The sequence below is a fragment of the Pantherophis guttatus genome, chromosome 1 (genome assembly GCF_059756535.1).
Source record: "Pantherophis guttatus breed Tessera chromosome 1, ASM5975653v1, whole genome shotgun sequence".
In the NCBI taxonomy this organism is placed as follows: Eukaryota; Metazoa; Chordata; class Lepidosauria; order Squamata; family Colubridae; genus Pantherophis; species Pantherophis guttatus.
In genome coordinates, this window is record NC_142063.1 from 323,933,129 (window position 1) to 323,947,885 (window position 14,757).

The 14,757-nt window shown below is 42.7% G+C and overlaps 1 protein-coding gene across 4 annotated transcripts; it reads right to left on the reverse strand.

The window, feature by feature from the left end:
- Positions 1-3: 3 nt before the first annotated feature.
- On the reverse strand, positions 4-9,973 carry LOC117667610 (uncharacterized). 4 transcript variants are annotated; one of them, XM_034421087.3, is made up of 7 exons: positions 9,879-9,897; positions 9,366-9,543; positions 5,844-6,066; positions 5,497-5,635; positions 4,741-4,883; positions 4,318-4,370; positions 4-1,726 (listed from the first exon to the last, which is right to left on the reverse strand). In XM_034421087.3, the coding sequence occupies exons 1-7, from the start codon at positions 9,885-9,887 to the stop codon at positions 939-941; spliced, it is 1,533 nt and encodes a 510-aa protein (XP_034276978.2). In that variant the 5' UTR covers positions 9,888-9,897; the 3' UTR covers positions 4-938. The 4 variants fall into 4 exon arrangements, with proteins under 4 accessions (XP_034276978.2, XP_087739495.1, XP_087739496.1 ...); XM_087883369.1 differs by lacking the exon at positions 9,879-9,897 and adding an exon at positions 6,874-7,035 and having other exon boundaries at positions 9,366-9,756; XM_087883370.1 differs by lacking the exon at positions 9,366-9,543 and having other exon boundaries at positions 9,879-9,973.
- Positions 9,974-14,757: the final 4,784 nt, after the last annotated feature.

Below are 14,757 nucleotides of genomic sequence, written 5' to 3' on the forward strand. Positions count from 1 at the left end.
AGATAGATTACAATTTTGGTTTATTTTTTTTGTCCCCTCAATTGGACATCACCAGAAGAAGTCTCTAGCTCCCAAATTAAAACACCGCTGTGAATTTCCATTCATTTCTTTCAAAGATACATATAGTGCAAATATAAGAAAACAGATTGGTATAAAACACTAGCTGTGATCTGCCTCTTCCCTCCTATGCTTCCTCTCTCTGTGTTGAACCAAAGGAAACTTAGATTAAGGACTGGAGTTTACTGGATTTTTTTCCCTCATTCTCATTGGAATCAGGTTCTCATTATTTTTAATTATTTACATGGCACACAAAGGGCAGATATTTTCCCGACTGTGATAAACAATGGAGATTATAAAGTGTGATGCACAGTCAAAAAGAGTTGTTAATTAAGGAAACCTGGCTTTCTAGCTTCGCCCAGTCACAGAGCACACCAGAAAGCTTGAGCTGGACACTCTGTAGTTAGAGGTTACATCATAGGGTACTAATCAAAACTGGGATTGGTTAGCTGTGCAAAACCAATCAAACTAGCCACAGTTGCAGTTTTCCTCCTGACTTTTTTTTTAACATGCTCCTGGGTGGATGCTCCTAAACTAGGTTGTTACTTAGCTTTGTCAGTTTGTTAGTTTGGCCATAGAGAGCCATGTAGACAGACCAACTGTGGGGTTTTTTTTAATAAAACCTGGTTTAGGATTAAGCATGTTGTGTGAATCTAGTCCCCCTTTCTTTTACAGATGGAATAAACATTATTTTTCATTATTATTATTTTCATACATTATGATCTGCTTCAAGTTTCTTGCTTGTATTTCAATGATGCCATGGGAGGACTTGGTTCTTTCTCTACCTCACCCACCAATTCTTGGCCCAACTCCCCCTGACTGCAGTTGGGCCTTAGAAGGAAAACCACACAGAGGAAGAGAGAAGGATGAACGAAGGGTCCTTATTTTGCATCTCCAGGCTTTATGCAATTCTCACCCCAATCCTGCACCAACTCCCAAGCACTTGGGCCCAATAGCCGATAGTTTCTGCTACGATAGGTGCTCACATTGCAGAGACGGCTGGCATGGGTATCTTCATAAATTTGTTGGACAGTAGGTGGCACAGGTGGGAATCCAGCAAGGTGAGCTAGGTCCTCCATATAGCTCCACTGCTGTTCCCTCATCTTCAGGAAGTACCGGGCCAACCCTCCATTCTTCAAATGTAGTCCCAGCTGTCTTTGGACTTCAGCCTCCATATCGGTCACAGAAGGGAGGGCACAGCGCCCACTTAGCACAGCCAGCGCAAATAGCACCTGGCAGTAGAAGTGTGGGAAAGGACAGATCTGCTGACAAAGGCCGATCAAGAAGAGCGACGGGTGCTGGGGGGGCAGTAAATGCTGGTACAGCGGCCCCACTCCATAATCTGTCTCTTGTAAGCCCAACTGGGCCAAGTCCAAGAAGGGGAAGCTGTACTTGTAGCCTGTACAGAGAATCAAGACATCAGCTGGCATCTTGGAACCGTCTGTGAATACCACCGTCTTTTGCTCCACTTTCAGAAGTGGGGGCACCTGTATCACATCCTTGGGCAGCCCGCACACATGTTGCCTTTTATGGCTGAGCACTACTTGAGCAGCTAAATTGGAGAGTTGCAAGGCCAGGTCAACTCCTGACGGACCAGCACCTACCAGCACTACAGATTGGTTGGCAAAGGGCTCTGGATAGCGGTAAGAGTGGCTGTGTAGAAGACGGCCTGGGGAGAGAGAGAGAGAGAAAATGTTGGCAAGGCAAGCAATAGCTTCCACCTCATCACAGGCATTCTTGCAGAGGTTACAATGCATATCCAACATATGTGCCTATTGCTCTGTCTCCACGGGCCTGGTGGCTCAGCAGACTGATAGCATTATGATTAACACCAGCTGTCTGCAATTATTGTAAGTTCGAATCTCACCAGGCTCAAGGTTGACTCAGCCTTCCATCCTTTCTAAGGTAGGTAAATTGAGGACCCAGTTTGTGGGGGCAATAAGCTGACTTTGTGTAAATATACAAAAGTATGAAGGCTATTGCTTAACGCATTGTAAGCCGCCCTGAGTCTCCGGAGAAGGGCGGCATATAAATCAAATTTTAAAAAATGTAATGGTATGGGGGAATGACCCTGGGAGACAAGAGGAACAGCCAAAAGACTAGCCAATTAACCACGGAAAAGGTATCTCAGCCCACAGAAGGAAAAGGGGCAAGGGAAACTTCTCAGAAGGGACCCTCTCTAGTTTTCTGGAAAGTAGATGTTAAAAAGAAGGGAGCAATGCAAGACTGTTACTCTAAGCTTTAAAAAGGTAAAAGTTCCCCTTGCACATATGTGCTAATTGTTCCCAACTCTAGGGGGCGGTGCTCATCTCCGCTTCAAAGCCGAAGAGCCAGCACTGTCTGATGACAATTCCCTGGTCACATGGCTGGCATGACTAAATGCCAAAGACGCACAGAATGCTGTTACCTTCCCACCAAAGGTGGTCCCTATTTTTCTATTTGCATTTTTTTTACGTGCTTTCAAACTGCTAGGTTGGCCGAAACTGGGACAAGTAATGGGAGCTCACCCCGTTACGCGGCACTAGGGATTTGAACTGCTGAATTGCCGACCTTTCAATCGACAAGTTCACTGTCTTAATCACTGAGCCACCGTGTCCCTTGCTCTATGCTTACAATAAAGGTAATAATAGTAATCATGGTTTGTGCTTCTTTTTCTGGACTACCTCAAAAAGGCTGGCACTATTCTACTTTCCTCTTGCCTGAACCTTTTTGCTAATTTGCCTTACCTGTGGGTGCTTTGATGAGGTGGTACATGATGAAAGTGACTTTGCTCACTTGATCTCTTTAGAACAGAAGGGCAGAAACCAGAAACCAACAATGCTGCAATCCCCCGCAAAATAGGGAGGTTCTGACTTCCTTTACAAGACGTGCTTAACTTGATTACTGAATTAACCCTTTCTCTGGGTCTGCCGAATACACTGGAACTATAAATGAGGACCCAGATTGTTGGGGGCAATATGCTGACTCTATAAACTGCTTAGAGAGGGCTGTAAATTACTATGAAGTGGTATATAAGTCTAAGTGCTATTGCTATAGAGTCACCAAATAAATTGAATTTACACTCGATGCTAAACCACAAAAAACTCAAGTTAGCAGTAATTAAATATCTGGATTTGACTCTGTTGGCTATAAGATACAGGTTATGGATTGTGCAAAGGTATTTGCTATATCTTTGTCTGATCTTGTTAAATGAATGCAGCCTACAAGATACATTTCTAACTTCTTCTCCTTCTTATCATGCTCTTTGGATACTTGGGTACTCTCAGTCAGAGGTCTATGGGAACTTCCTTCTCTTGAAGTGTTCCTCCTGGCCTATTCCCAGAACTTAAGTAGGCTCTGTGTGCTGTCTCTGGAGCATTGTATTCAATTTTTGGAAGCTAAATGGCTTTCATTTAATGAAATTTCCTCCTCTTGGTTCTTGTTTTTGGTAAAGTGGTAGTCTGGTAAAGTCTGGTAAAATGCCCGTGGCACTTCCAGGAGGCATTGAGATACAACAAGGATGAGGGGTTACTGCTTGCTGTTTGGTTGCAAACATAGAATTTAAGGCTTTCCATTAAAGGGCAAAGGAGCAGTTTGCTTCTTTACTTATTCTTTTATAAATGAGCTATTCAACTATGTAACAATTCTGGGCCCTGAAGTAGAAACTTTGCATTCTCTGCATTCACTCAGACAGGGCAGCTTATGGTAACAATGTATAAAAAAAGTATTATGTAGCATAATAAATTTAAAACAATTTTTAAGATAAAGATGGCCTTTTTAAAATGGTTGTCTGATGTAACTCTGTACTGCAACAAAAAAACCAAACAAACTGATCACACACAAAAAAGTCCATGATCAAAGCATGAATATGCAAGGCAGAACTAAGTTCATGGAATTGGTTGCTTAAGACATGAGGGTGGCCATTGGCTTTAAATAAGATCAAGCACATTCATGACAGATGCATGTATTATTGGCTATTAGGCACTGGGCGGTGCTATATGAAACATCAACATTTAGAGGCAGCTTATATCTAAACAACAGTGGTAAGGGAACAACACCAGAAAAAAAGGCTACTGCCTTCTTGTTCTGGTTGGGTATTTTTCAGAAGTCCCTAGTTGAACAGTGCAATAAGTAAATTGTCTATCAAATAAGTCTCTAGAGTCTAGACTATTTCAGTTGCCTGGATGATGGGGAAGTAAAATGCTGAACCTGATGGTTTTAGCCTGATCCAGCCACAAGTTCACCCTTGTCTCTAAAGAGAAAGGAAGGTTTAAAGCTTACCTTGGAAAGTGTCCAACCCAGGAATGGGAGGTATAAATGGGACAGTGTAATGGCTGCAGAAATAAAACTATTAGCATGGAGGTTGGAGAACAGAGACATGCAAGCATTAGAATGTATTCCCCTTTTCTTATTTGATTTACAAAAGCATCAAATGATTTGCCTGGTCTTTCATTCATTCTAACGTGATTGTGCTAATCTAATCATGAGATTAGTCATCTACACTCTATCTTTGAATTTTCAGCTGTCCACAAAGCAATGACAATAACAGCAATAACTTCACATTTGGAAGTTAAACTTGGAAACAACTAATTTATTGCTCTTTCTCTTCTTATCAAAAGCACCATCCCAGATAGAATAGAATATATTTTTTTATTGGCCAAGTGTGATTGGACACACAAGGAATTTGGATCAACTAGGACTCACCCAGTGCAGACCATGATGGCATCAAAGTGCTCTGTGACTTGCTGAGTTGATTCCGGGTGCTGCACTGTTGCTGTGATTTCCCAGGCATCTAGGCTGCCTGAATCCCTCTGGATAGGCCTGACCTCCTCCACTTGCCATTGGAACTGGTGAAGCAAAATGGAAGAGAACAGATGAGTTCCAGAAACCAGCTAGCTCTGGTCTGTAAGCAGTGATTATTCTGGAGCAAAACTAATGGTGTAGTGGTGAAGGTGTTAGGCCAAAAACCAGGACACTGTGACTTATATGCCTCCCTTTGACATGAAAGCCAGCTGGGAGACCATTTACTCTCTCACACCCCAGTCCATTTCAGAGGGTTGTTGTTGGGGAAAATAGGAGGCAGGAGTATTACATATGTTTGCTATCATAAGTTGACACACTCTTTCTCTCTCTCTCTCTCTCCCACTCCCTCCTTCCCTCTCTTCCATCCATATCTACCTATCTCAGGATAACAATAATAATTTCAGCTCCTTGGGAAGGGTTTGATAAGTTATAAAAAGGCCAAATCCCTTCTAAACATCTGGCTGATTGTGTGATCAATCATAATAATTACATAAACAGATGCAGCATTTACTCTGTATTGCATTGAAAGACCTAGAGGCAAACCTTGGCAACTTATTGTGCTCCCGTTTCTCCCATCCCCGCCCCACCCCCACCAGGGAGCACATGCCTCTTTTTGCTCTGCCACTCTCTGCTGCTAACAGCCCCATCATCTCTCACCCTGATATGATCGCAGACTCCAGACTGCTCTGCATAGCTATCCAGGTAGGCCAGAACATCCGAGTGGTGCAGGAATGAAGGCAGTGATGGATCAAAGGGGAAATCTGGAAAGGCCATTGATTCCTTGGGCAGGTTGGTCCTAAGGACAGAAGCAGGATAAAGCACCCTTTCTGCATTGCATTCCACTCCTCTCCCCTGCTCAGACTCCTCCTCCTTCTTCTTTTTTTTTTGTATTTAAAGAATAGCTGTCTGAGGCCTCCTCCTATGCTTTCTAATACACTGGTAGACATTGGCATAAAGAGCCCATCCTGAAGCACAGAGAAGCTGCCGCGCCCTTGAGTGACTACCTGAGGTCACGGTACATGCTGGAATGGATGATTCTTCCCGTGGCATCTTCTTTCTCCTCTGTGTAAATCCAGGTGCCTCCCAAGCGATCCGAGGACTCAAATACCACGGGTGGAGCAAAGGTCTCAGAAGAGGCAAGGATGTGCCGGGCGGCACACAGTCCTGCCGCTCCTGCCCCAATTACTGCCACACGCAGTTTTGTTGGCACCATTTTGCAAAAAGGGTCTGCAGGGGGAAAGTAGAAGATACCTACAATAAGCGTTGCAAATGAACCCTCCAGTGATGTTGATTGAAGAAACTCGGGCAGGCAGACTTCCCTTTGATGCCATGGGATAAGACAGAACAGTCACCACACTCAAAAGTCCAAAAGCTCATTATTGGAATAACTGGTTTTGGCAAAACTTGGGGCTTTAGAGAGTAATTTGTTAAGAATTAACCGGAAGGGATAAATAGATGAGATATTTGAGCATAGGAAGAGGTCATATTCCCAGAAAGAGACAAGATCTCAAACCATGGAGCCCTACACCCAACTCTGTTGCTATTCCTGAGACAACAATCATTTCGAATTATTGGAATATACAATATGCAGGGACCAGAAGTCTGCTTGGTTGTATTTAACTAAAATGTAATAAACTCAGAATTCTCTGTCAAGTGTGTGTAATAAAAACTAAGGAAAAAGAAGAGTCTGTTTCATAACAGGCCTTGAGATTTTCTATAAAACAAATAGAATTAGTCTGGGATAGAAACACTGTAGTGTTCCTAGGAATGAGTAACGGTACTTAATCTAAGAAAGGTAAACAAAAAAAGCAAGATGCAAAGCATCGTTCCAATAGCTCCATTGCTGTGGCTGATGCTAAGCTGATGAAAAGCGCATCAAAAATAATTCAGAACTTCACCTCTGAATATATGTTTGTTGCATAAGTACATAGAGCTAAGCTGCGTCTCTTCTAACAGGTAACTGTGCTTTTAGGGTTGTAGGAATAAGAGTTGCTTCCAATCCCCTCCACCTAGCATTACCATTGCCCTTTGTACCTCGTTTCTGAAAGGGACAAGCCAACATGGTGATGATTAAATAGTTAGCTTGTGGATTAACTGGATGTGCCTCATCATGTTTACTTGCTTTCCTCTTTGACTTTATTCTTTTCCTCTCCCCTTTGACTTTGTTCTTTCACCAATAAAACTGCAAGGGAAAAACTGGGAAAAGACCAAGACATTGAAAAAAAAGATAAATAAATTAACCTCTGGAAGCAATTTATAGTTGCAACATGAGAATTCCCCCATTCAAAGCATTGATCTTTGGTACACTGTGTAGGCAGTGAGAAATCAAATAAGCCCTTTCAGCTGCTTTTGAGTCTTTCCATATTTGCTGGCTGGGGAATTCTGGGAGTTTAAATCCACACATCTTCAAGCTGCCAAGGCTGAGAAACACTGGCCTAGGCAGAGCCTCAAGTTCTTCATCCCACTAAGGTGGGATGGCATTCTCCTGCTTTGCTTAACCTCACCTGTCTCTCCCTCCTGAAGAGTTCGGGTTCCATGCCAGCACTAATATTGTCCATATTGAGCTCCTTCTCTTTATAAGCTTTACAAGGACTCATCCTTTTGCTTATTTCCCCAAATATCATTGAAATGAACAGCGCATTAATCTCTGGCTGAGTTTGCACAACATTCATGATTGGCTCAGTGAAAGACTGTACAGTTGCAATCACACAGTAAGATAACGTTGATTGCTGTTAATTTGGATTAGCTTTTTGGGTGACTCAGTCTGTTGTGCAAATTCCGTCTATCTAGTTAATTTATGTTTCAACACGTCAGCTCAGAAAATGAATTACTTCAGTAGCTAATTTAAGCATAATGTATAAGCCAATCTGTGATAACACGTGACTGGCTTTGATAGTTTGGTCTTTGGCAATGATTGACAATTAAGAGTTTCCATGATATTAGCTTATCAGTTTTTTTGCTTGGAACAGCTCTTTGCAAGCTCAGGACTAATTTCTTTTTAATCAAAGGGATAAATCGACTGGCTGGGCTAAGAAGTATAGGTATTCCTCGACTTACAACCACAATAGAGCCCAAATTTTCAGTTGCTAAGTGAGACATTTCTCAAGTGAGTTTTGCTTCATTTGATGACCTTTCTTGCCACAATTGTTAAGTGAATCACTGCAGTTGTTAATTTAGTAACACGGTTAAGTGAATCTGGTTTCCCCATTGCATGTTAAAAGGTTGCAAAACATGATCACATGAGCCCAGGACACTGCAATCATCATATATGAACCAGTTGCCAAGTATCTGAATTTTGATGTGACTACAGGGATGCTGCGATGTAAGTGTGAAAAATGATCCTCTTTTTTCAGTACCATTGTAACTTTGAACAGTCACTAAATGAACTGTCAAGGACTGCCTGTATATGCTTGGCCTTTGGTAGCTGAAGTCCAGCAACAATAGCCTCAAAGCAAAAGTGCTTCTCTTTAAGAACAGATGCAGAGAGGAGACAGGGCAAGACCAGAGTGTTCTCCCATAACTGGTTCTGAGAGTTACAGATTTTGCGAGCTGGACAACCAACACCTACAACTCATTCTGAATGATATAGCTTGGGAGGCTGCCCCTCACATTGAATTCAACTGTCTTTGTGCTGTATGAATCACCTCCTTCGAACAGACCCACGTCCTCAGTCTCTCACCAGACCGATTCTGTGAAACTCTTTTCTTGCTTGAAAATCTTGAGTGGGTTCCCACAACTTGGTTAAAATGGTTAGCGCGGTTCCAATCGATGCATTATGTGATTCCGGTCTCATGTAGCTCACATCATGTAGCTTACTGCTTTGGACAGACTGTGTGCTGCAGATACAGCAATTGCATTTATTAACCTGGGATTAAGATGCTTGTCAAGCCAGCCTACCAATTAGGACAGGAGGGACCCTGGGCCCGCTCTGCGCAGATCAGAGCCAGCTGACAATTTGGTAGAATTGTTGGTTCACAGTTGGTTCACAGTTGAACCAACAACTGGAACTCAACTCCCAGCGGTTCTCCTGAGCTGGTCCTTCCAACTTTGGCAGCCCCAGCAGAGGGACAGCGTGGAGGAAAACCCCAGTAATTAGTGGGCCAGCCAAGCATTTTGCAAACTTCCACATTAAGCTGCCCAAGAGAGTCTCAGGGCCGAGAATGACACTCTGACCGGTGTGTGGCAGCGAGCGGGGCTAGCATCTGGCCCACCCAACTCCTCCACTGATTCGTTAGGGCAGGGGTGGGAAACTGTGGCCCTTTTACAACCTGTGGACTTCAACTCCCAGAATTCCTGAGACAGCCAAGGTTGGCTGTTTCAGGAATTCTGGGAGTTGAAGTCCACAAGTTGTAAAAGGGCCACAGTTGCCCACACCCCTGCATTAGGGGGCCTCTTCCAGAGCGGGGAACTTTTCGATGCCTGCAAAGTGCAAACCAAGGCGGGCGGTTTTGCTTTTCTGTTTGTTTTGCACGCCCGCGCGATTCTTCAGCTGTCCTCACCGCCGCCCCCAAAGCGGAAACACTCACCGCTCGTAGCCCGGTCACAGCAGCTCGAGTCTCCCTCCGTCCCTGGTTGGTGGAGGGACACAGACAGTCCAACGCGGGCAGACAGAGCCTTCGCTCCTCCGGGCCAGAACGGAGAGGCGGGGTAGCAGCAACAACTGCAGGCTGTTCCTGGCGGCTGCTTTGGGTCCCTCTCCACGCTCTACCAGGGAGGGCGGGAAAGGAAGAGCGGCCAATTATGGGGCAAGGCAAAGGGCAGCGCTGCCCTTCTTGCGAGGACACCCTCCGCCCTTCCAAAGCCAGCCGCTGCCTTGGCCCAGGGAGACAGGACGGCTGGCAGTCTGTGAACTGGCTGAAGGACCCCCGAGAGAATCCTTTGGCTGCCCCCTCAGCTCCTACCAAGACATGGTTTATTGGGGAGGGGCCGCAAAAAGTTATTCTCTCTTTCCCCTGAAACATCCCTTGATTGGAAAAGAGATCTCGCCTCGCTTTAAACCCCAGGCTAGAAACCAGGAGTCCCCTGAATTCGAGTCCCACCTTAGCCATGAAAGCCAGCTGGATGACCTTGGTGGGCCAGTCATTCTCTCTCAGCTCAATTCATCTCCCAGGGTTGTCCTTGGGAAAATAGGAGGAAGGTGTGCATGTTCGCCACCTTGTGAAAGTAATAAAATTGGGTTTTTAAAAATGGGATTTTAAATTTGGGGTTTTAAATTGAGCCTATCATTTAATAATTTTAATCATTTTTAAATTTTGTCTGTCTTTGTGCTTTTAATCAGGCTGTACACTGCCCTGAGTCCTTCGGGAGAAGGGCGGTATAGAAATAAAATAAATAAATAAATAAATAATAAATAAAGGGATGCAAATAAATATAGCGCACAAAAAAATAAAGGGAACACAAGCAGAAGACATCCGAGATCTGAATGAATGAAATAGCCTTATTAAATACTTTGTTCTTTACATACAGTAGTCTATACACTGCTCAAACAACTAAAGGGAACACAAAACTACTGTATGTAACGAACAAAGTATTTAATAAGGCTATTTCATTCATTCAGATCTCGGATGTCTTCTGCTTGTGTTCCCTTTATTTTTTTGAGCAGTGTACATGCATACATAAATTGATGTGCATCAGGCACCTTCTGCTTCCTTTATGTTTCTTTCACTTTCGGGTAAAAGTCACGGCTTTGTTTTGCTATTATTCTTTCCACCTTCTGGTTTTCAGTAAAATTGGATGGGGTGATGCCCTTTAATGTAATTTGTGTTTTGCAGAATAAAAACGTGGATAGTAGATATTTAGGGATTTTTTTTACATATTATAGAACCTGCTGTAGCTCATTGTATTGAGTATTGGTATTGGCTGATGAGTTTTGCAAATCTATTATAGCATCACTAGAGGGAGCTCTGATCAGCTCACAGCACAGTATTGTATTCGCTATAATATGGTATCCAGGAGATTCTAGGGACTTCCTCTGCATAACAACTGCAGCTACTGACTGGATCTCCAAACTCGACATTAAACTTTGAAATGTTATTTCTGTTTTCCTTTTAGGTTTTCTTACTGCTTTTTTATTGTTTTAATTGTTTTTAACCTGTAAAAATGAAGTGTTTTAATGCTGTGTGTGACCAGCCATATGCTAAATAAAATAAATATAATATGGTATTCAACATTCAGGAAGAGTGAAGGTAGGGCTGATTTGAGAACACTAGTGGGATTGGAGAATGGCTGTGCTAGTGCTGGTTCCTTGGACTCCACGGTGAATTTGCCCTTCATTCTTCTTAGCTGTAAAGTAATTTTTAAATTTTTTATTGTTCCAATATTTATCTTTTAGAAGCCACCCAGAGTCATCGTAACAATGAGATGGGTAGTTACACATGGAATAAAATGAATACATGAATTGAATTCACTTGGGACCTGATGGCATAAATTTGAGGAACATTTTCTTTGAAAACAAGAACATTTCCTTTTATCACTTTGTTAATGGATCTGGCCTCTTTCATTCAAGGTCTTTTTCCTCTTATCTCTGCAATTGGATACTACATCCAATAAACTCCAGGAAAGGTGGAGAGATCTTTGTCAATCTGTTTGTGACAGCAGGCGAGCTGTTCTCACCCACCCCCAAAGTTCTATGACTACAGGATAGAGCAGTGTTTCCCAATGGTAGTCATTTAAAGATATCTGGACTTCAATTCCCAGAATACCCCAGCTAGCATTGCTGGCTGGGGTATTCTGGGATTTGAAGTCCAGACATCTTAAAATGGCTACCTTTGGGAAACACTGGGGAAGAGGGAAATAATGTGTTGTCTACATTATGCAAGGTGGCCTTCTCTACATCTTCCTGCTAACACCAAACCTGTCCAGGGCAGCATGCAAGATAAAGATGCTCAAGGATTAAAGTAATCTGACCCAGGAGGTCATGGTGTTCAATCTTAGTAGAGATGAGGCAAGTGTCAGGCCCTGCCAGCCTTTGAGGGCCTTTGAGGCATGTGTGAACACAAAACATCTGCTAAGCCTAAGGGCCAGATCCAGAGTGGTTATGAGCTGTATCTGGAGGATGAATAGAAGCATATGTTCTATGCTGGCATATCAAAGCAGATTGTTTCGGTAACTAGACTTCCCACTACAAGGAAGCGATAGCAGAAAACCTGAACAATATTTGAATGGTGGTGTAGAAAAGGAAACTTATAGAAATAACACAAGAAACTGGAATTTCTGAGATTTCTTCAAACTGGATAGGCAAAGAGCTGCTGTCAAATATCCTATGGAATACTGACTTGTGGTTCATTCTTCTGGACAAATGGGAGAGCTTCTTTCAGTCCTATACATGCTGGTTTCTTAAAGGCACAAGTTTCATCTCCAATGAATTATCTTCATTGGGTTTTACATCAGTTTTCAAGGAACTGACCATGTTCCCTTGTGTCCATTAAACGGTTTTCAATGAACATTCTTGGTGAGAAAATGGGTTTCCTAGTTACTCTAAGTTCAGCCAAGAGAGTTAGGAAATTAACAGCTCTGTAAGAAAAGATTTATCTCTTTTACCAGGTTAAGGTGATGTTAAGTTTAGAATCATCCCTCAGACCTGAGGTGGACTCCAATTTTTATAAGGCATAGGGTTCCATATAAACCTTGTTCTATGTCTATGGTGAATTCCAAGTTTAATTTTGGTTCCAAATTTCTGCCAAATCCTTTCAAGTGCTCAAAACCTGGCATAAGCAGAAATGTTCTTTCTGCGCCAACTCAGGAAACTCAAACTGCCCAAGGAGCTGCTGATCCAGTTCTACAGAGGAATTATTGAGTCTGTCATTTGCACCTCTATAACTGTCTGGTTTGGTTCTGCAATCCAACGAGACAGACACAGGCTTCAGAGGATAATTAGAACTGCAGAAAAAACAATTGCTACCAACCTGCCTTCCATTGAGGACCTGTATACTGCACAAGTCAAAAAGAGGGCTGTGAAAATATTTACAGACTCCTCGCATCCTGGACATAAACTGTTTCAACTCCTACCCTCAGAACAACGCTATAGAGCACTGCACACCAGAACAACTAGACACAAGAACAGTTTTTTCCCGAACACCATCACTCTGCTAAACAAATAATTCCCTCAACACTGTCAAACTATTTACTAAGTCTGCATTACTATTAATCATCTCATCTTTCCCATCACCCATCTCCTTCTACTTATGACTGTAATCTTGTTGCTGGTATCCTTAAGATTTATATTGATATTGTTTCCTGATTGCTTATTTGTACCCTATGACTATCATTAAGTGTTGTACCTTATGATTCTTGATGAACGTATCTTTTATTTTATGTACACTGAGAGTGTATGCACCAAGACAAATTCCTTGTGTGTCCAATCACACTTGGCCAATAAAAATTCTATTCTATTCTATTCTATTCTATTCTATTCTATTCTATTCTATTCTATTCAAGCTAGATGTGCATAGGACCGTCAGAATTTACATCAAGCACATCCAAGGGCACAGGAAGGCAGAGAGTCTGTTCATTTCCTCTTGGGCAAATGTTTTAGGAAGATGAGTAATAGCCTTCTCCTTCAGCAGATGAGCTAACGGATGCATCATAGTGGCCTATTCAGTTAAGCAACAGTCAGCTACCCAGGGCTATTATTGCCCCCTTTGGCAGAGGAATATTAGCCCTGTCACCAAGGGCTCTCCTGTTAGACATAGACGGTGACATGGTCAGAAGCATCAACCCTCATGAAACATTATAGGAAGACAAGTTTGAATTTGCAGAGGCAGCCTATGTTCTGTCAAGGCTTCCTCAACTTTTTTTCCCTCACCCCCAGGGTACTTTTCTGGTAGGCTCTGTCTTCGGGTGCTTGAGAATGGCACTTTGGACCGGATTTATGAGATCACTAAAGATGCACTTGACAGTCCCAACTTTGCAAGGGCTTAGTACGAGTCTTTATATTTACCTAGGAAATGTTTATGCTCTAAAATTAACAGAGCCATCCGATTGTTATGTAGCATAGGCTGATTTACAGCTACATCACTTTCTGTCTAATTGAACTGTAACTTAATTTAGACCTCTGTCATTGAAAGTCAGTTCATGAAACGGAGAGGTGGCAAAAAGTTTAGGATCTGCCTTTTAGTAATGTTGGAAGAAATATCCTTCTGCGTTCAGTTCCAAGTGGGGAAAAAGACACTGGATTCATGGAAGTTGCTTGAAAAGAAGGTTTATTGATGAACAGGATCACATGCCTTGGAGATCTTGGGTGGAAAAAGGGAAGAGATGCTGAGAATCCCCGAGTTTTATACCCTCTCTGACTTTGAACTTCTTGGGGCACAGGAAGAATATCCTAATTGGCTGCTGTCAGAGCTCATGGCTAGCTTTGTAGGTTGTCTGTGTGCTAAGTTTGGTTGAATCTTGTTGGGTGATGCAATGAAACGCAATTAAATGGCTTTGCCTGAAGGAGGTAGATCTTTTATGGACTGGCCCAGGCCTTAATGGCCCATTGACAAAGGTGGGGAGCCGAGTTTCTGCCTTCCTTTTAAGGGAAATATTCTACCCTCTTAATATTTCCTAAAATATTTGATTTTTCTAGGAGAGTGGTGGGTTTTAACTTCCTGCAGTAAGATGATGTTAAGTTATCACCAGCAACCAGATCCATCTTGGGTGAACAGAAAGACACTTCGCAGTGAACAGGCCTATTTTATTTGGCTGCACCCAGAAATGTTTGATAATCCGTGATTATAACAGCATTTTATGTGCAGATGCAGACAACTGAGGTCGCTTGTTTTCCTTAGTTACGCTTGGTTTTTTTCCCTCTAACATGGGAAATCCCGATTCTTAATTTGACACCACTAATCCCACCCCACCCCCAACCATTATGTTGCAACTATTAGTGACTGCGCTCCTCTCGCGTTCGGCAACGTTCCGCAGTGAAAAGCACAT